General features: G+C 39.8%; 2 protein-coding genes across 2 annotated transcripts; one reads left to right on the top strand and one right to left on the bottom strand.

The window, feature by feature from the left end:
- Positions 1-149: 149 nt before the first annotated feature.
- lrit3b (leucine-rich repeat, immunoglobulin-like and transmembrane domains 3b) lies at positions 150-6783 on the bottom strand. Its single transcript, XM_036573906.1, has 4 exons — positions 6659-6783; positions 5783-6237; positions 1945-2250; positions 150-595 (listed from the first exon to the last, which is right to left on the bottom strand). Exons 1-4 carry the CDS (start codon positions 6781-6783, stop codon positions 219-221), a joined length of 1263 nt encoding a protein of 420 aa, XP_036429799.1. The 3' UTR covers positions 150-218.
- Positions 6784-8433: 1650 nt separating this feature from the next.
- On the top strand, positions 8434-20719 carry metap1 (methionyl aminopeptidase 1). The gene is made up of 11 exons (XM_036573907.1): positions 8434-8615; positions 9705-9756; positions 9851-9960; positions 10059-10119; positions 15492-15583; positions 16021-16104; positions 16993-17131; positions 17459-17590; positions 17757-17900; positions 18084-18149; positions 19608-20719. The coding sequence occupies exons 1-11, from the start codon at positions 8502-8504 to the stop codon at positions 19772-19774; spliced, it is 1161 nt and encodes a 386-aa protein (XP_036429800.1). The 5' UTR covers positions 8434-8501; the 3' UTR covers positions 19775-20719.
- Positions 20720-20792: the final 73 nt, after the last annotated feature.

A 20792-nucleotide genomic window follows, 5' to 3' on the forward strand; every position in this document is an offset into this window, starting at 1 on the left:
TTATCTGACTAAAGGACGCCCTCTAGAGGTCAACGCTGTACATGTGAATGAAAAAAAACAGCAAATACACAGCGTTCATAAACAATTCTGTCCTCAACAGGGATTTATTTTGAGAAAAATCAAATAATTCAGATGATTTTTAAGGTGAAGTCTGGTTTGGCTGTATTGCATTTGATTGGAATTGGATGTGAGCTGCTTGGCCTGTTTGGTTTGGATAATCAGCTTTGAGGCAAGCTCGGCCTTCCAGTCCTGTCTCTCTTCATCTTGTCCCTGCTGGCTTTAAGGGTGGTGAGGATTCTCTTAGGAGGGGAGAGCAGGCCTCCAGTGACGTTTTTAGGGAATAAGCTGGGAGTCATTTTGAGTCGTTGGTTGGGCTTCCTTTCAGAGGGAGGCTTTAAAGGAGATTTAGGTGCAGCTGGTTTTTTGGAATCTGAATTTCCATTGATGACTCCAACCACATTCAGACTGATGATGGCCTCTGACGTGCCAGCCATGTTCTGAGCCCTGCAGCGGTACTCTCCAGCATCCTTATATGATATCCCATTCAGGCTGATCACTGACCAGCGTAATCCTTTACGAGGAGACTCCTGCACAACTGCACGCAGAGGAACGGAAGTTGTCAGATTCCTCTGGGACACTTTGTCATTTGAGTGATAGAGCAGGACAGTGCTTGCAAAATTTGAGGGGTGAGAATAAAACCAAGTTTTGGCATGACATTGACAGTGTTACAGTTTATACATAAGGGTATAAATTACCAAACTATAATTTCTGAAATGGCAAGTCTGAAGGGAAACTAAACACATTCTTAATGTTAATGTACTTTAACAAGATTTTATTGTAAGTAATTGTAGACCATTTCTACTCATCCATTCATCATAAAATGTATAGTACGGACAGTGTTTTTAAATGGTATAAAATAGAAAAAAGGTTTTGACATTACAAACACAAATATCTTTATCCTCCATATACTTTGTATTCTAGGTCTAAAGAATAATATAAATAATAAACAATATTTTGTTGATAATTTCTCACCCTTGGCTGCAGCTTAGACAAAATGTCTATTCTATTTTTAGCTTATATGCTTTTTTAACATTAATTTCATAAAATCTTATGGGCTCCTGCTGGTGTGGGCTTATGGCAACTCAAACACTAACATTACCCCCTGCTGGAGAAACTTCAGACTGCGACACATGCTCTAAATGAGTGAGTTCCAAAGCCACGTTGATATGCTATACACATTAACCTGAGGGCTTATGATTCAGCTATTATGAAAGTGAGGAATGTGGGCCCACAGTCGAGCCCTTGCAGTTTAAGGGATAATAAAAAAACAGAAGGATTTCACCATTGTTATAGTGGAATCATTTTGGAATTCAGCTATAGATGCCTGTAGGAAACTATTAAGTATTATATTTTCATAAGGAACAACTTTACAACCACCAGGACAGGCAAAACGCTTAGCACTTTCCACAGACGTAATTTTCCAGACACAGTGGAAAATTTACTCTGTCATAGTTTACCAGATTAAAATATTATGTGTACAATTTATTTTTGATAAATTATATATTTATCATATATGTTTTATATATAATATATTTAACATCAGTTAGCAAGCTGCTTAAGTTAAATTAGTCTTATGCATCAGTTCTCTCTCTTAATATACCAATTTTACTGTTATATATTGTTTTACTTGTCAGTCATCATAGATATCCAGTTATATCCCCCAACCACCCAGGCCTGCTGCATTCATTATATTTCACATGCTTTCAAATGAGCTATGGAGGAAAGTGAGCTACTCACAGCTTGGCAGTTTCCTTGGTAGTTTCTCGTTTTCCACATTTTCAATCTGCCTGCAACAAGCTGGAAATTAAAAAAAACATGCAGTTAATTAGCAATAAAAAAATAATACACAAAACACATGTGGGTGAGCATGTGTGTGGCAGAGACCTGTGTTGTAGAGGTTAGGTCTAGCTGATTTGATCCAGATGAGAGCAGGGGTAGGGTATCCTCTGGCATCACAGCGCAGCAGGACATTGCTCCCCAGTAAGGTTGTGACCTTTGTGGCAGAGGTCAGCACTGAGGGCCGGCGGCAGCGTGGCAGATCCACACTCTGGAAGGGAACTCCAGCTAGGTCGGGAGGGCCAATACACGTCAGGAACCGATCCAACAGAACTAGAGAAGATTCTGGGGCCTTACTGATGTCCAGTAAAACGGACAGTCTGCAGTCACAAAGCCAGGGGTTATCCTGCAGACCTGAGAGTGGAAACCAAATTACATACCCAGCCAAATTTTTTAATAAGAATAATCAAATTTGGACTAATGCTTTAAATACAGATAATGTTACTCAGAGATTAAACTGGGCAGAGCAAAGCTCTAGCATTTTGGTTTATGTGACTGGAACATGAAGCTATAATTTGTTGGAAACATCAATATTTATGCTAATCTTTGTGAAGTTTATTGAACTATAACCGCACTGACAGGCACTAGACAACTACCCTGGTTTGTAAAGTGGGATGTCATCATCTTTTCACATTTATGCAGTTATGTTTTAAAACCTTCCTGTAATTTTCTTTTGTTTCAACTTGTTATAAATCAGTTAATTATGCCTCAACCTTAAAGTACCCTGTGTTTTTTTTCTGCTGTAGCATTACATCCAAGTAATTACAAAGTGCCCTACTGCATAGGTGGCTAGCCTAGTTTGCACAGCCAGACAAAATTGCTGCAACTGAAGTAGCTGAAGTTGCTACATCAATCATGTTTTGATACAGTAGACCTGTTTCATGAGAGGGTTTTAATTCGGTTTGATAGCCGGTCTGTATAATTATGTTCCACCAATTCTTTTGCCTACTGCTGCTGCTAAATACACTCAAAAGTCAGGCTTGAACCTACACTACATGGCCAAATATATGTGGACACCTCTCCTAATTACTGAGTTCAGGTGTTTCAGCCACACCTATCACTAACAGTTGTATAAAATCAAGCAAACAACTCCATATTTAAGGCCCATTGTTTTGGAATGAGATGTCCAACAAGCTCATATAGGTGTGATAGTCAGGTGTCCACATACTTTTGGCCATATAGTGTACTATTCAAGTTAACATTGTAACAAAGAGTTTAATTTCAAAACTCTATATATCCATTTGTAACAGAATTTTTTGGGAAACAGTTTTTGAACAGAATAACAGTTGATGTATAATGGAAAACACATTTACTTCTCTAATAAGCCTTGACAGCATTGATATTTCTCGCTCCAAATAGCATATCACAAAAATAAATGAATAAATAAACAAATAAATAAAAATCTTGTGTTCTATAAGGTGTTTTGTGACAAAACCTTTCATGTACTAATGTATGTATAAGAACCAAAACTACGTTTACTCACGTCTCAGCATGTTATCAATGCTGAGAACGGCTATAGAAATGCATCAATCTAACTATCGATCCCATTTTGGCTACATTTATGAAAGAAGTGAAAGAAGTATAGTCTTCCTCACCTAAATCACCTCTACCAAAGGACAAGGGTTGTAGGTTACAGACCTAAACATAAATGTTCTTTTATGGTTAAAAAAAGAAAAAGAAAAATATACTGCTGGGAAAAAATGCTGGCTGTTATCTATGGAATCTGATCGGGGCAGCAGTCCTGCTGAGTTCCGGAATTTCCCCATTAAATATTTTATGGGGTCTTTAGCTGGGGTCAGTCTCAGATGATGTTACATTCTGGTAAGTGAAAGGGTGACTGTATGTGATACTCTTAATTTCACTTTACCCAGTTTGTTGAAGTTTTTTAGTGTTTTAACTGAGAAAATAAAAAGCATTGTCCATGTTGATAGTATGACTGAACTATCTGAGAGAGTGCTTCCTTCCCTTTATGGTTGAGATGTCATTTTACATTTATGTTTTTTTTCTGTATATATGACTGATTGTAGATACAGATCTCAATCAAAGGATCGGATTGCATTTGGAATTCTGTATGCCAGAAATGGTTTTAGTGAATTAATCTTTTTCTTATTTGCCTGTGTTCACATATGGAATTAATTTTCGGTGGATGAAAAAACACTTTTACTGGAATTGTTAGTATTAACCTAATACTATGAAAGTTTTATGTTTATGTGACACAGAATCCCATGGAAAATTACAGCAATAAATTATAAAGTTACAGTTTCTAACAGACTTTCTTGTGCAAATAAAGATTATGCATAGATGAATGAATAAATGGACAAAATAAATACATGAATGAAATAAATAATTGATATTTACTTTAAATGGCTTCATTACTTCTTACTCCCTGCTGGAGTCAACATTACTCCACCAAGGGGACAAAATGTCATGTCAGAGTGATCAAAAGGTTTGAGGTGTTCTCAGTTTTTCTAGTCATTTCAACTAACTCCACCTCTCAAGGTCAACCCCTATAATATTCTATCAATATAAGAAACAGTCTTATGGCCACTGATATTAATGATTAATCTATGATGGGATCGTGACGATTGTCGGCCAACTATACATGACATAGACTACTAATAAAAACCTATTGAGCTTGATTAGTTTTACCTAGAGAAGTGCGGTAATTTAAGTAATTACAAACAAAATTTTAATTTTAATCTAGTACATATCTGCAATGTCTGGCAAGTAACAATTCTGAAGCGAATTATCTTCTGGGGTATATTATATATGGCCCTCCTAATTATTGACTTCAGGTGTTTCAGCCACACCCATTGCTAACAGGTGTATAAAATCAAGCACATAGCCATGCAATCTCCACAAACAAACAATGGCAGTAGATGAAAATGAAGAACTCAGTGGCTTTAAACAGGGCACTGTAATAGGAAGCCATGTTTGTCAGTTTGTAAAACTTCTGCCCTTCTTTATCTGCCGCTTTCAACTGTCTGTGCTATTATTATAAGATGGAAGCATCTAGGAGCAAAAACAGAACAGAGTGCTAAAGTGCATAGCACATAAAAATCGACCACCCTCTATTGCATCACTCACTACAGAGTTCCAAACTGCCTCTAGAAACAACATCAGCACAAGAACTGGACATCAGGAATATTATGAAATGGACTTCTATGGCCAAGCAGCTGCACACAAGCCTAAGATCAATATGCGCAATGCCAATTGTCAGGTGGAGTGGTGTAAAGCACACCACCACTGGACTCTGAAGCAGTGGAATTGTGTTGTCTGGCAGTCTGACACATGAATCTGGGTTTGGTGGATGCCAGGAGACACTACCTACAAGAATACACAGCGCCAACAGTAAAGTACGGTGGAGGAGGGATAATGGTCTGGTACTGTTTTTTAGACAATTACATGCTTCCAACTTTGTGGCAACAGTTTGGGAAAGGCCCTTTCCTGTTCTAGCATAATTGTGCCCCCAAGCACAAAGCAAGATCCATAAAAACATGATTTAATGATTTGACAATTTTGCTGTGGAAGAACTTCAATGGCCTGCACTGAGCCCTGACCTCAACCCCTCTGAAAACTTTTGGGATGAACTGGAATGCTAATTTGAGAGCCAGGCTCTCATGGAAGGCCATCCCAGAAGAGTGGAGGCCATAATAACCACCAAATATTTTTGCCCATGGCCTTGATATGAGATGTCAAACAAGCTCATAGATGTGTGATAATCAGGTGTCTATATATTTTGGCCATAGAGTGTAATCTGGGGAGATTACCAAGACATTTCATTTCATAGAAATCCGCCAGTCAAATTTCAAAGACAAATGACATCACTAATCCAGCTCGTGTAGTTCTTAAGATTTACTGTTGATTATCTGCCTCTTTGCCTTACCTAGTACCACTGAGCGCTGGGGTTCACTTTGGGTAGTGAGAGGCCAGAGAGTGGTCAGTTCATTTGGCAGCGTACTCAGCCTGTTGCTTGACAGGTCTAGGTAGGTGATATTGCCAAGGAAACGTGCAGCTTGAGGAGGGACTCGTGACAGGCGGTTGTTGTGCAGCCCGAGTGTTCGGAGGCGGGGTGTGTCCCTGAGAGCCTCCCAGGGGAAGGTGGACAGAAGATTCCCATCCAATCGCAGCTCATGGAGGAACGTGAGGTTTGTGAAGCTTCGGGGATGGACGATGGTGATGGAGTTGTAGGTAAGCCAGAGATATACAAGGTTTGGCAAGGTTGAAAAGGCCCCCCTGAAGACCCGAGAAACAGAAGTGCGCTCCAGACGGAACTTCACTGTGTCAGAGGGCAAGTTGACTGGGATTGCTGTCAAGGAAGGATTCTTACACAGCACAGTCCTGAAGAAAAGAAGAGTGACAGACTAACACTGACTGATGGTCACCGCTGCAGTTAAGCAGGAGCAAATTACCTAATGAGATTAATTTGACTAAATGCTTTATGGACTGTGCCCAACACCTACTGTTATTGGCTGCTGACACCTGATTGCAGCACATAAATAAAAAATACAAATCTTTCTGGTAGATCATGTTCAGAAGTGACAAAACACACACACACATATTGTTCTCTGATGGGAATGTCATATAAGAACATATTGTCATATACACTTCCATATGGACAAAGCAAATATCTGTATGGATAAAACAGGAGGAGGAAGAGGGGAGAAAAGAATGTTGATGGGAGCAATGAAGGTAAAAAGGGAGGTTATGGAAAGGAAGGGATAATGAATGAATGGTTGAACAAAAGCCAATTTAACTGTACCTGAGTCCCTTTCCATTGCTGCGTCCGTGGAAGGCACAGGTGCACAAAGATGGACATGTGTCATTCTGTGCGTGGACAGCAAATGCCAAGCCTAGAAGGAGGTGAACACACAGCAATGTGTGCATAGCTCTGAGACAGGTGTCCTAGGAACGCAGTTGAGTGAGAGTATGGCATTCCCAAACACCATGCCATAGATCACAAGAACGCCTGCAGGGATTAGCTGGGATTACTCTAGCCAAGAGCAGATCAACACTGTCACACTTAGTCGGAGAAGCAGGGGCAGAGCCATGCAAAAGTCAAGGTTCACCTAACTCTCTCCAGATTGTGAAGCTCAGTGCTCGGAGAGATTGCTTTAAATGCCTCAAAGCATTTTTATTATCATTTTATCAGGTACCAGGTTTGCATATTAGGTATATAGCATGCAAAAGTTTGGACAAATAACATGTTTTTTGATTTTCTGAACGAAAACAAGTTAACATATCTTCAACAGGGAACAAACTTAAATATGACATTTTTCTGCAAATTATAGTGCACAATTTCTTTTATTTATTTTGCCCATAATAGACAAATGTGCAATTTGCACAGGCAACATTTTATGTTTCATTTCTTAAATTCAGCAAATAGACAGTATTTGTGTATTAAAATGTGCAGAAGTGTGTCCTCTATGGAGGATACGTCCAAACTACTACTGCACACAGCTGTATAATTACTGATGGTTTCTGCACAATTTATGAGCCACTCACTACCCTATCCATCACTGGAAAGGGATCAACATAGGACCACCGCAGACCAGAAATAATGTGCCTTATGGACCTCTAGCACAACAGTGTTACCAAAACAGTAGTGGCACGGTAGTGGGTGTTGGTAGCGGATACTGCTGGGTACTAGTACTTTCCATTGATAGATGGGATTAAAGATGCAGCAACAGATGAGCTACAGCACTAACAAAGTGCACCTGGTCATTCTACCATAGTGGTGGCAAATAGGGTATGAATATTGTGAGTTTCTAAAATAAAGCCCAGAGCCACTTTAGTTTCAAAGTCATGTTTGCGTGTAGAAAACTGTAAATATTGCATTCAAGTTGAACAAACTTAGATAAGATATTTGTCGGCAAATTTTAGTTCACAATATTATTACCTTATTTGAATGTAACATATTGGGGAAAAAATTATACATATTTAATGTGCCTTAACATTTATGTTTTATTTTTTCCAATATGTTAAATTTATCAAATCTTTAACTTTACCAAAAACTTTACTTATGTCTAGTTTTTTTTGCCTAATTTATGTCTATTTTTATTTATGCCTAATATATGCAAGTTTAATTGCAATTATATGTCTTGCTACTGTAACACTACAATTTCCCTTTGGGATCAATAAAGTTATATCTATCTATCTATCTATCTATCTATCTGAACGCTAATTGTGTATGAAGTGTGCAGAAATGTGTTCTCTGTAGAGGATGTGTTAACTTATTTTCATATGGAAAAATAAACAAAAGCATTTATTTTGACCAGGGCTGAACAAATTATCTGCACATGACTGTATACCTCAAACTGCTCAGTGTAACTCTGTGTAAGAGGGCTGCATCTTGCAGTGGAGTGAGTGAAAAACATTGAAATAATAATGATCTCCGTGATCAAAAAACTGTAAATTCCTTAGTTTTTAACACCCAAAAAAGTGACAAAAAAAGCTCAGACATAGAAAGACACATAAAGCAGCTAAGTGAGGACAAAACAGTGGACATTTAAGGAAGCACATGGTAAAGCAGCAGCAGTCCCTCCCCTCTCGACGTGATCATCGCTGCCTCTGCAGCCCTTCACCGGCCTTCTCCTGCTGAAAGCATGGCGGCGGTGGTCACACGGGAGTGTGAGACGGAGGATTGCAGTAAAGAAGCCAAACTCCAGTGTCCTACCTGTATTAAACTCGGGATACAAGGCTCATATTTCTGCTCTCAGGTAGCATCCCGAAGAAGCTCTGCGGGTTTTGTGGTAACGTTGAGAGAGCTAGCACGCTGCCTCTCTGCTGGCCTGCTAAAATTGGTTTCATCCGCAGCCTCTCAACGAGGCACTTCGCTAAAGTTAGCAGCACAGGCTAGTCTGAAGTTAAACTTCTTGGTCTGATGTTCTGATGCAGATTTTAGCCATGTGGCGGACGGTTCGTCACTTAATGTGCACATTAGATGCTGAAGTGCTCGCTAACGTTTTAGCTGGCTAACGTTAGCTAGCTTAGTAAATGCTAGATTAGCAGCGCCGGCTAGCGCAGCAGCAGCACGATACTGACGGTATTGGCTTCGAGTCAAGCTGTCAAGATAGCCAGCCTGATGCATGTTGGACGAGCAGCCAGAGATATATAGTGGTCCTGATAAATTATTGAAACTTCAGGTACCACACAGGCAGTTTGGTGGTCTGCTCAGTGCTAAACTGAGTAACGGTTAATGGAAAGTAAATTCAAGGACAGCGTTGTGCTGCTGTTGAATGAGTCGTAGCTCAATTGCTAACGTCACTTCTTTTAAAAATATAATCAGTTTTGCTGAGTCGAAAAGCAAAGAGGGCTATAAATTGCTCGAATAGTTGGGCCTCCAGAATCAAGCCGAACAGCTCATTCGTTCTCTGTCTGGTTTCTTGTCTCCGTGTGTTGTGTGTCGACCACCTGTTGCTGAGTCTTGAACTACCAGAAGGGTATTAACTAACCAAACTGGATGATTTCTCTTCTGTTGAACCAAAACGCACCAACAGATCTGCATATCGAACACGTCCTCATCAATATCTAGCTTAACGTACTGTAAATGCCTTCAGGCTTAATAATTAATGAATCTTTTCTCGTGTTCATTTAGAAAGGCGTCATGTGCTTTTAAGAAAGCACTGTGAACGTGAGACTTCAGTATCTGTAAATGTACACAAACACTAGCAGCGAGGTTTGACAGATCCGTTGTGTACTGTAATGATTTCAGCGCATCGTGGTTTCTTTCTTCTGTTGATTTTAAAATCCTAAAAATTGTGATTACTTTCCTAAAATAATGAGCTCTACCCCTGTTTGCGTTTTAGGAGTGTTTCAAAGGCAGCTGGGGTACTCACAAACTGCTCCACAAGAAAGCAAGTATGGGGGAATTTTCCATTGTAACTCTTGTATTTTCCCCCCTTGGGCTCACGTGTAACCGTTTGTCTCACTTCATTATTTTGTGTTTGAACAGAGGAAGACAAAACCAAGGATGAGGGAAAGAACTGTGTAGAGAAGGAAGTCAACACAGACCCCTGGCCTGGGTACCGTTACACTGGCAAACTGCGGCCTCACTACCCTCTGGTATGAACACAACAGGAAAAGCTTTGACTCTAAGACTAAAAGAAACATTCTGCCAAACAGAAACGCTGACTTGAACTGTTCTCTGACTGCCTCCATAGACACCCATGAGACTTGTTCCAGGGACCATCCAGAGACCGGACTATGCTGATCACCCGCTGGGTAAGACTGAAGATGATTATGGGGAGACAAAAACAGCCACACATACATTTAAATAGAGGTATAGCAACAAATGACCCAACAGCTGGACTTGAGACTTCGGTGTTTTCCATAGCACAGCTCATGCCTTGGTGCAGCGGTGTCCAGCACTTGTCCTGGAGAGCAATTTATCTGCTCTAACACACTAAACATGTTAACTTGCAGATGAATCAGGTGTGTTTGAACAGCGAAATAACCCAGTGCTGGACTCTGATAAGAGATTTTCTCTAATTTTGACCCTTTATCTTCTTAGTTTTCCTCTATCAGTTGACTGTAGTGAAAAGTTAGTAGAGAAGTTTTTTCCACTTTTTATTTTCTGATACCAGTATTCAAACCTTATTTGTCGGCCAATGCTGATATGTTTTTTTTCTCTTTTAAAAGTACAGAGCTTTAAAATGAGAAACTTATAATTGATTCATGTAAGATGAGCGGTTGAAACGCGTTCTACCCCACAGGAAGAAACATACAGCTAACAGCCTCACACAGTGCGGGAGTATCTCCAGAGGTGTGGACTTGAATCAGACGACTTGGACTCAAGTCTTGAATTTGATGAGTTGAGACTCGACATGACAAACTCATAAAAGACTTTTGACTCGAATTTGGCCTGAGCACCAAAGACTCAGACTTGGCAAGACTCTATACTCCTTATAATCAGTTGTTTTTCATGAGAATGAATTCATTTCCTTGCGCAGACATGCCAGAACTGTATCAAACGTAGATTTAATGTACAGTAGTGTTGTCAGATGTGTGGTGCTGGTTGTGATCTTTTTTAAATGAGAATTCAAGTTTGCCTTCATAAGCTAGAAACAAGCAAAGCATCAGTAAACACTCATTCCAGTCTTGCAGGAGAAACTTACCAGGCAAACTTGCCATTTTCCTTATGGTAGTTAAACAAAAGAGATCAAGCGTTCTCTGTTTGAATGATTTTAATGGCTTCTGCGGAACAAGCACAACATTCAGCATGAAGCTGAAGTTGACTTTTTGTTTGCCAGCTTTGGATTAGAATTTCCATTCCACCTTAAATGGCGCAGTAACTACATTCTGGCGGTTAACATCGGCACCATTTAAGGTGGGTCAGAAAATTGGGGAAAAAAAAGCCTTCAGCTTCTAACATTGACAGTCATTTTACTTTCTTTTCTGTAATCTATGTACAGCACGACATTTTTTGGTTTCTGTTGTGAAAATTCAGTTCAAGCAAGCAGTTGTTTTTATTTTGCTGTCTAGCTTTAGAGCTAGTTTTTAAAAGTGTTATTTTTTATCCTATGCTTCCAGTGCTCCCAAAAGTGACAAAATATCATCTATTTCTTCTTTATCTTTAATTAAATTGAATAGTACTTGTGAAAATGTAAGTGTAGTGTAGTCTGTCATGGTTATCCGTGTACCATGGGTTTTCCAATTTATTTTGAAGGATTGAAAAAAAAAACTTTAGGGTACAGTCACATACCACAAATATGCTGTCTTTAACAGGCATTACCTTTTTCAGTGTTGAAATGTCATTATGTTTGTTGAAGAATGCGTAATAACTTGTGAAGGACTCTGTACTTGACTTGAGACTTGACGGTACTGTCTCGGGACTTGAATTACGACTTGATTGTCTTGACTCAGGACTCAAGTGACAAGACTTGAGACTGACTTGTTACTTGCAACATAGTGTTGTTCCCACCTCTGGATATTTCAGGCTATTTTCAGGCTTTTTTTTGGCTGATATCAGCCTGATACCTATCCGATATATCAGATCAGTGCCATCTCTAAAAAACAAATTAGTGAGATTAGTAATTATTAACTGTGAGTACCATATTCTAAAGTTACCACCCCCCCGCTGTACTGTCACTTGAGGCAGATACCATACCAGAACAGCTGTTTTCCGCTGACATTCCTAGGGCTGTCTGCAATGTCATGTAGGGTGTTACAATTGGACATGAGAGGAAAAATCAGTTTCACTAACATTCAAAATAACAGTGACAGTATATTGATCGCTTTTGTGCATTGCATAATTCAGATAAGGCAACATTTACTCAGTGTTAAATGCATGCCTGTGTCAAAGATCTGTTTTTTCCCCCCATAAGAAATTGTTGACTTAGATGTAGCATATAAAACGAGATCCATAAGCCATGTCACTGCATGGAATAATGTTTCATTTCCTCCTAAATTGAAGCTGCAGAATCTGCCCGTAAGTAATAGTGAAGCTGATCATTAGCGCCAGGCTTCTAGTTTGTTAGTGCTCTACTGGCAGTTGAGCTTTTAGATGAGCATTTTAATGTAGAGTAGTAAATTCAGAGTATATATTTCCAGCAGGAGAAAGTGGTGTGTGTGTCTGTCTGCCTGGTTCATATAGTATGTGTGCTAATGTCATGCATACATGTGTATGTATGTTTACCAGCTGATTGTGTGTGAGATGGTTCTAATGTTGGAGTGAATTTGCATCGGTGTGTGTGTGGCGTGTGTGTCTGAAGCTTTTCTCTTGCTCACTGCAGCAGCAGAAGTTGGCTTGTTGGCAGGTATGAGGCCCGTCGTCCCATGTGTTCGTCAGGCTGGTGCTGTGTTGTAGGGCTGCAACTAGCAGTTATTTCTTTAATCGGTTACTCTACACTGTTACTTGGTCTAATCCAGAGGTGTCCAGTCTAATCCATAGAGAGCCGCTGTGGCTGCAAGTTTTCATTTCAATAAAGCAGCACACATAGGCAGTTGTTTATAGACTGACAGTCTGAAATGTCTAACACTGGAAATGATAATGAAAAGACCAGTTTTGTTTTCAGTACAGCAACTGAGGTCAATCCATTCTGTACGCTTAACCCCCCCCTTTTAAATTCCCATATTGATCTTGTCTTATTTTCTTAGCTCTCCAATCATTGCTTACAAATTATCAAGCTGTTTAGCAATCCACCATTACCTTGAAACGTATTTCAATATGATGAAATTTCTTTAGCTGGCATTTCTCATTGGCAGATATTTTGGATGGGAAGCTCCAGATAGCCTTACAGAGTAGATTGCTTTTCTCTACTCATTTCAAATGCCAAAAACAACTTTAAAAATGTCAGGGTTTGGATTCGTCTGTGAAGTAAACCTCACAGTCAGGTCAACCCAGACAGCAGAATGTACAAAACCCCCTTATTGTTTGCTGTTTAGTTGGAAGTATATTATAATAGTCTGAATAACAAGCCATGAGGCAAAAATGAAATCTTTTCATGGTAGATGATGACTGCATTGAAGTAAGTATTAACAAGCTCATACAGTTGTAAATAGTGGAAATTACCTGTTGCCGTAAAATACATCTCAAATGGCTGCACCTTTCAACCATATTATGTTGAGGAAAAAAATCATTAGGAAAAGTTCTAATGTGTCTGTCTTACTTTAGACAAAATTCTGGCGGAGACTGTTAAATTTTAGGGACATTCTTGCATTTCTAGTGAACGATTATGTTTATATGCTATTATTTCATGAGTGAGCAAACTAGTAAACAACCTAAATTACTGGAAAAATGAATAAATTTCTTTATAGAGAGTTTATGCGGGATATGTTAGCACTGTTGGGCATGTGGGAATGGTGTGGGTAAGGTGTTGGGTCAGGCAGGCAGATAAACAAGTAAAGTCGGCTGTGCTGAAGTTTGTTTGAAATGAAAACCTGTAGCCACACTGGCCCTTTGTAGATAAGATTGGACACCCACCGTCAAATCGTTATGGCTTCTGCCGTTTCTTCTCACTTTGCCCAAGTCGCATCGCTACTATTACTCAAAAGGCCTGTACCAGATAGTTCCCTTAAACCTCGCCCCCAGGCCAACACCAAAACACCCATCCACTATAATTGATCTTAGTCTGTATCACAAGGAATTTTGGGTAAGAGACCACTGCTGAGTCTGCATCCATGTAGTCCTTGCCAATGGCTGCAATAAGGGCACTTAAAGAACACCAAAATGAGAAATGCCTCACTCAATGGCCTTGTGTCTCTTCTCGGCACACATGAATGACGACCTCATTAATTGTGACGGGCCAAAGTACCATCTATGTGACAAGCAGGGGTTAAATTGGGCCAGCGTGCACTGAAGCAGAGCTCCAGTACCTTGAGTGGCAAATAGAAATGAGTGTTGTAAGTTGATGGAAATGTAAATTGTTTCGAATACAATCTTGGTAAAATCCATTTAGCTATTTCTTGTGATAAACTGACAGACAACCCCCGTACAGTTACAGTCTCACACCTCTCCTTTCCAAGTTTATTTATTTTTTGCTGCTGCATATTTAGGTGCCACGTCCTCCTCTTATCATTTTACATATTGTCGTAATCTTGTAAGTACATACTGACTCCTTCATGCTGTTTTGACGTTTTAAACGTTTTAAATGTAGTCATTATGCCTCAACCTTTAAGTGGCCTGAGTTATTTCCCTCTTATTTATCCTGTTAAAGGCTTTGCAGAACTATATTTGCAACTGATTTGCCAACAAGTGTTCTCAAAGGCACGTATTTGCACCTAGCTGTCTGATAGTGTCTGTAGGTTACTATTGCTAATTGCTGATCTTAGGAAAAAAGGTAGTAGAAGCTTTTTTTTCCAAGTTAATCTTGACTTTAATTAAACCCTAAACAGACTATTTGTTTTAATTGCTGAGAACTCATTCAATACCATGTGAATTATTCAAAAATGGAAGTGTAAATTAAACAGTATTATTCCCACATTGACACCAATGGACAAAAAAGCCCCCCCTATCTCCTAAATCCCAATTTAACACCTGGTCACAAGCAGTTACTTCTTTTATGATGAAGTGAAACAATAGAAGCCATGTCCCCCCAGCGCTTCCTGTAGTGTATTGCAGTCTGTCAGAATGAGCGTGTCCAACTTTTAACCACTTACTTTTTTTTTTGTTTTGTTTTGTTTTTTTGTTTTTTTTTCTTTTTAATTTCAAATAAACAATGCGTCACATTTTCCATAATAAATGATGGCAAATATTAGTTAACTAATTGTTGCAGCCCTACTGTCTTGTCTTACAGACGTTTCTGAAAGAATTGAGGATATCTTGTTGTCTGTGTTTGTGTTTGAAAGAGAGTGCGATTGGACAAGAAAAAGACAGCGTAAATGTGTAGTAGCATGGCTCTGTTGTCTGTTTTTGCATGGCTGGTATCGTTACTCTGCTGGTATCGCCATTGTGAAGTTGTTTCCTATAAGATCCTCGTGGATTACAGGAAAAGTGAGTGACAATAAAGTGGTTGGCTTCTAGTAGCTGATGTGAAGGCTATGATGTTGACAGTCTCAGGTCAGTGTGTATCGCTGGTTCTCTCAGGTGTGTGAGATGGTGTGGTAATGGTAATACTACGTGCTGAACGTTTACTGGTGTTCTTGTTGGTGTTTAGGGATGTCCGAGACGGAGCAGACTCTTAAAGGGACGTCCCAGATTAAGATCCTCAATGCTGAAGAAATCGAGGGCATGAGAGTCGTCTGCAAGGTAAAGCCTGTTGTCTTTTAACTGATTTCAGCTTTACATGTTGTCAGTTGTTTGTGTGAGTAATTGAGTACTCACTGGGTGCAAATGATTAACCAGTGGTATTGCTACACAGGAAGCTGAAGCATTTTGGTCATCCATGTAGCTTCACTATTGCGTTTTAGGTGCGAAGTGCAATGTGCTTCATACCTGTCGCAAGAAAATAAAATTTAAATGCATTGGACCTGGTTCACTAATATAAATTTTACATGGAGTTGATATATTTTGATTTGTAGTTATATATTTAATATTTCAAACATGCGAGACATTTTCCAAGTTGGATTATTAGAATCCCAAAAAGATCAGTATGAGGACATGACAATACAGCAGTGTAGAGATGGCATAAAATTAAGCCTGACTGGATCAGTTCTTAACTCGCCCATTGGGTGATTAATTTTTAGCTGGCTCGAGAGGTGCTCGACATTGCTGCCATGATGGTGAAACCTGGAGTGACGACAGAGGAGATTGATCATGCTGTACATCTGGTAAACTCTTTTTCTTGTCTTCCTCCCTTCCTGCCTCACATCCTCTTTAATATTACTCATACATTAGGCTCTGTCAGAACACTTAGCTTCTTTTTTGAAAACATTAGCAGAAGAGGCAAGCTTATGTAAACCACTTTCATTGCTCATTGCAAACATGTGAAGGAATATACATGTGTAATTACACCAATCAGGTATAACATTATGACCACCTCCTTGCTTCTACGCTCATTGTCCATTTTATCAGCTCCACTTACTATATAGGAGCACTTTGTAGTTCTACAATTACAGACTGTAGTCCATCTGTTTCTCTGCATACTTTGTTAGCCCTTAATGTTATGCCTGATCAGTTTATATTCCATACATTGTACTCTGTGCATGTAAACATGCCTGTTTATCCCCATGCATTCATCATTAGCAAGCCATGTCTGGTTGCTAAGCAGTGACAAAGCTAAGTAAAATCCATGACAAAAGAAGAGCAAGGTGTGAAAATTAAAAAAAAAAACAAAAAAAAATCTCAGTTCCAAGCAAGGTCTGACACAATTTATCAATAAACCTGATTACTTTTTAAAAATAATTAATGAAAAAAATTCTTAATGAATCTACAGCAGTTACCTGGCAGTTTGCTTGATAATGCATATTTTAAATTCTTCCTCTTGTCTCACTTTTTCAGAGGCTTCATGTTTTGTTTTTTAAAAGGGTTTCTGTAAAGCTCTGCATAATTTGTTATTGTTCAGTCAAGTCACTTTTTATTGTCAGGCCTTTTTTTAAAGCCTCTAATTACTCCATCAAAATAATTGGTAGATTACTCAGTTAACATAATTGATAGTTATAGTCCTTCCTCCAGCTCTGTTTACTGAAGTTCTTATGTAACTTGTTTCTTTGCTTAAGGCATGCACAGCACGGAACTGCTACCCATCACCACTGAACTACTACAACTTTCCTAAGTCCTGCTGCACTTCAGTCAATGAGGTCATCTGTCATGGCATACCAGATCGCCGTGCCCTACAAGAGGGTGACATCCTTAACGGTACGGACACACAAAATATTCCCACATCTACCAGTTTTCAAAAATAGACAGTGCCTTTAAGCAAGGTGCTACTCCAGATTTATATTGTAAGAAGGGCACACGCATCATCCAGTCACGTAGTCACTCCATGCCTGTTAGAACACAAATATTGACTTACTTAAGGTTATCTTGTGGCCATATAACATCTTAATTTCATAATTGTACAGTTGTCTCTATACAGTTGTTGCTACACAGCTAACAGTACTGTTCAGAGGTTTCCCTGCACTTTGTCAGTGCAGTAACCATTGTTTTTATACCTGTGTTTTAACCCGAGTTCTCTTATTTCAGTGGACATTACTGTTTACCACAATGGATACCATGGAGACCTAAATGAAACGTTTTTTGTGGGTGAGGTGGACGAGGGGGCAAAGAGGCTGGTGCAGACCACATATGAATGCCTAATGCAAGCTATTGATGCTGGTGAGAACTGACATTTGTGCATACACTGCACATTTTCTCTTGGCACATTTTTTCTGTGTATAACTGCTGTACATGTGCACTGTGGCCTCTAGAGGTCAGAACTGCACTGCAGTAATGCACAGCTGTTCTGTCACTGATGGGATGCGCTGCTGTTGTGTTTCTGCAGTGAAGCCAGGTGTCCGTTATCGAGAGCTGGGCAACATCATCCAGAAACATGCGCAGGCAAATGGATTTTCTGTGGTGCGGAGTTACTGCGGCCATGGCATTCACAAACTCTTTCACACCGCACCCAATGTTCCACACTATGCGAGTGAGAATGCATACATTAATGCAGACATACATATATGATTACTTTTGAGGAGAACAGAAAACAGGTTGTGCATGACAATAAGTGTTACAGGCATATATAGTTATCTGGACATTTCCCATGAAAACGTTTACATGCCTGTCCTGACCTGGTACTCAGCTGTTTTTTGTTTTTTTGTGTGTTTAGAGAATAAAGCTGTGGGGGTGATGAAGCCTGGTCATGTCTTCACTATTGAACCCATGATCTGTGAAGGTAAGAGCCAAATAAAATTACAGTTTATCAGAGGGGTTTTGGAAAGGGTGGTATAAGGGAACCATTTATTTGGACCCCGTCCTTTAATACTCGGATGGAGCTTGTCAATGTTTGCCTGGTGGTTGACCAAGCACAGCACATTTGTGAGAGGAGCGTGTCTTATACAGACTTTTGGCCAAATGAAGTAACACCAGCATTAGCAAACAAGGAGGCTTTCAAATGTCAACATAAAGGAATGAAGTACAACAAAATCAAGCACCATTAATTAACTAGACAGCTGTGTAAAAACATGTTCTTACTTGGCTTGAAATGTTCTTCCATGCCTATAGTAAATTAATATAATATTCAGATAAAGGCAACTGGAAGCTTTTATAGAGCTGTACATGACCTATATTACTTGACCTGTCTGCTCTTTGGAGATTCACTCCTCACACTGAAAAAGTGCTGCTTTTAATTATAATTCTTGTACAAACAAGCAAACTGTGTGTGTGTGTGTGTATGTGTGTGTATGTATATATATATATATATATATATATATTCATATGCAATATTCATCAGGTACACCTCCTTTTATCTATGCTCTTTGTCCATTTTATCAGCTCCACTTGCCATATAGGTGCACTTTGTAGTTCTACAATTACAGACTGTAGTCCATCTGTTTTTCTGGATACTTTTTTAGCCCCCTTTTACCCTGTTCTTCAATGATCAGGACCACCACAGAGCAGGTATTATTTGGGTGATGGATCATTCTCAGCACTACAGTGACTTATGTGGTGGTAGCATGTTATTGTGTGTTGTGCTGGTAAGAGTGGATCAAACACAGCAGTGTTGCTGGAGTTTTTAAATTCTCTGCTGGACTGAGAATAGTCCACCAGCCAAAAATATCCAGTCAACAGCATCCTGTAGGCAGTGTCCTGTGACCGCTGATGGAAGACTAGGCGAGGACTAACACAAACTGTGGGCAACAGATGTGGTATTGTGTCTGACTTAACAACAACATGATGTTTAAAAACTAGTAGTGTGTTCAAAAACTGCAGCAATTGTACCAGTGCAATACATACTTACATGCCACCAGCACATCAGCGTCACTGCAGTGCTGAGAATGATCCACCACCCAAATGATACCTACTTTGTGGTGGTCCTTTGGGGGTCCTGACCATTGCAGAACAGGATAAAAAGGTGCTAACAAAGTAAGAAACCGATAGACTACAGTCTGTAACTGTAGAACTACAAAGTGGACCTGATAAAATGGACAGTGAGTGTAGATACAAGGAGGGTTACAAGATGATGTGGCTGGGCAGTGTATATTTTGTGCACAATTTTATTTATTTACTCAGTTTAGCATATTGGGGGGAAACATAAAATGTAAAGTGTGCCATAACTTATGCAGGCCACTTTTATTTCTTCCCAATGTGCTGGATACTGCTATCTATCTTTAAATTTTCCTTTACCCTGCAGGTGGTTGGCAGGATGAAACATGGCCGGATGGTTGGACAGCGGTTACTCGAGATGGTAAACGCTCTGCCCAGTTCGAACACACACTCTTGGTGACTGAAACAGGTTGTGATATCCTCACACGTCGCCTCGATGACAATGGCCGCGCTCACTTCCTGACGCAGATGTAGAGTGGTGGGGTGAGAACGCAGGCCCTTCCCCCAGTGGAGGACACATCCGCTCCAGCCCTATCACCGATCAGCCAGTCACACTGTGGTTCTCTGTTGGGCAGGAGTTAATTCGCCGTGTGGCCGTGGTAATGGAGTGTCTGATTGGGCGAGAAGTGGAGATTTGTTTATTTATGAATGTGTCATCTGAACAGTCACATGACTCAGCTTGGATCTGATCAGACTGGAAGGCACTGACCTTTGACCTGCTTGCAGTGCTGTCACTCTTTGTCTGCTCGGGGGGCAGAGGTGTGTGTGTGTGTGTGTGTGTGTGTGTGTTTGCATGTGGTCTGGCGTACTCATGTTTAGTTTGTTTCAGTGTGCCGTGCTGGCTGAGTGGTTCTCCTGTGACTTTAGGACACAGCGTGTGTGTGTGTGTGTGTGTGTGTGTGTGTGTGTGTGTGTGTATGGATGGTGCGTGTGTGAGAGAGTGTCATTCCAGATGATACCAAACAGACTGATAAATGAAATCTTTCTGCAGTTTCTTTTCCTTTATGGTTTATCCTGAGCATAATCTTTGGCCACATCCTCCTGTTTACAAAAGAGTGCCTCTAAAGATTATTTCAACATTAGGACAAATAATGTATTTGTGAAGTTCTGCCAGCGTACATCAGACCCTTTCTCTAACGACCATTTGTCTATGATCACATGCGTGAAAAATGTGCTGAAGTTCTATGGAAGGGTCTTGTGACCGTGGGATTGTCAAAAGTTTCCAATTGGTTCTCCTTCACCTTGAAAAGGTTTAATTTGCTTATGATTGGATAATGCACTGCCAGGTACAGAGCTGTTCTGCAGGGTTGATCTAACAGTGGCATGTTTTAGGTTATTGGTGCTCTCTGTCTGAAACACAGTCAAAACCATGTCAGTGGTCTGCATTCAAGCTGAATTAAAGCATATTTTCCTTGTGAATTGTGTCTTTGAATTTTTTTTTATTCAACTGCAAAAATGTTCATGAGCCTGTGTAAGTTTAAGATCTAAGACC

This window comes from Colossoma macropomum, unplaced genomic scaffold (genome assembly GCF_904425465.1).
Source record: "Colossoma macropomum unplaced genomic scaffold, Colossoma_macropomum, whole genome shotgun sequence".
Classification (NCBI taxonomy): Eukaryota; Metazoa; Chordata; class Actinopteri; order Characiformes; family Serrasalmidae; genus Colossoma; species Colossoma macropomum.

What these genes read in the sequence shown, in the direction of transcription:
- lrit3b (XM_036573906.1), bottom strand. Translation starts at nt 6,783, where the DNA reads ATGCACACATTGCTGTGTGTTCACCTCCTTCTAGGCTTGGCATTTGCT. An exon ending in CCAGCGCTCAGTGGTACTAG is followed by an intron (nt 2,251 to 5,782) that starts GTAAGGCAAAGA and finishes TTCCACTCTCAG; the next exon opens with GTCTGCAGGATAACCCCTGG. An exon ending in ACCTAACCTCTACAACACAG is followed by an intron (nt 596 to 1,944) that starts GTCTCTGCCACA and finishes CTCTGCGTGCAG; the next exon opens with TTGTGCAGGAGTCTCCTCGT.
- metap1 (XM_036573907.1), top strand. Translation starts at nt 8,502, where the DNA reads ATGGCGGCGGTGGTCACACGGGAGTGTGAGACGGAGGATTGCAGTAAA. An exon ending in GCTCATATTTCTGCTCTCAG is followed by an intron (nt 8,616 to 9,704) that starts GTAGCATCCCGA and finishes TTTGCGTTTTAG; the next exon opens with GAGTGTTTCAAAGGCAGCTG. An exon ending in TGCGGCCTCACTACCCTCTG is followed by an intron (nt 9,961 to 10,058) that starts GTATGAACACAA and finishes CTGCCTCCATAG; the next exon opens with ACACCCATGAGACTTGTTCC.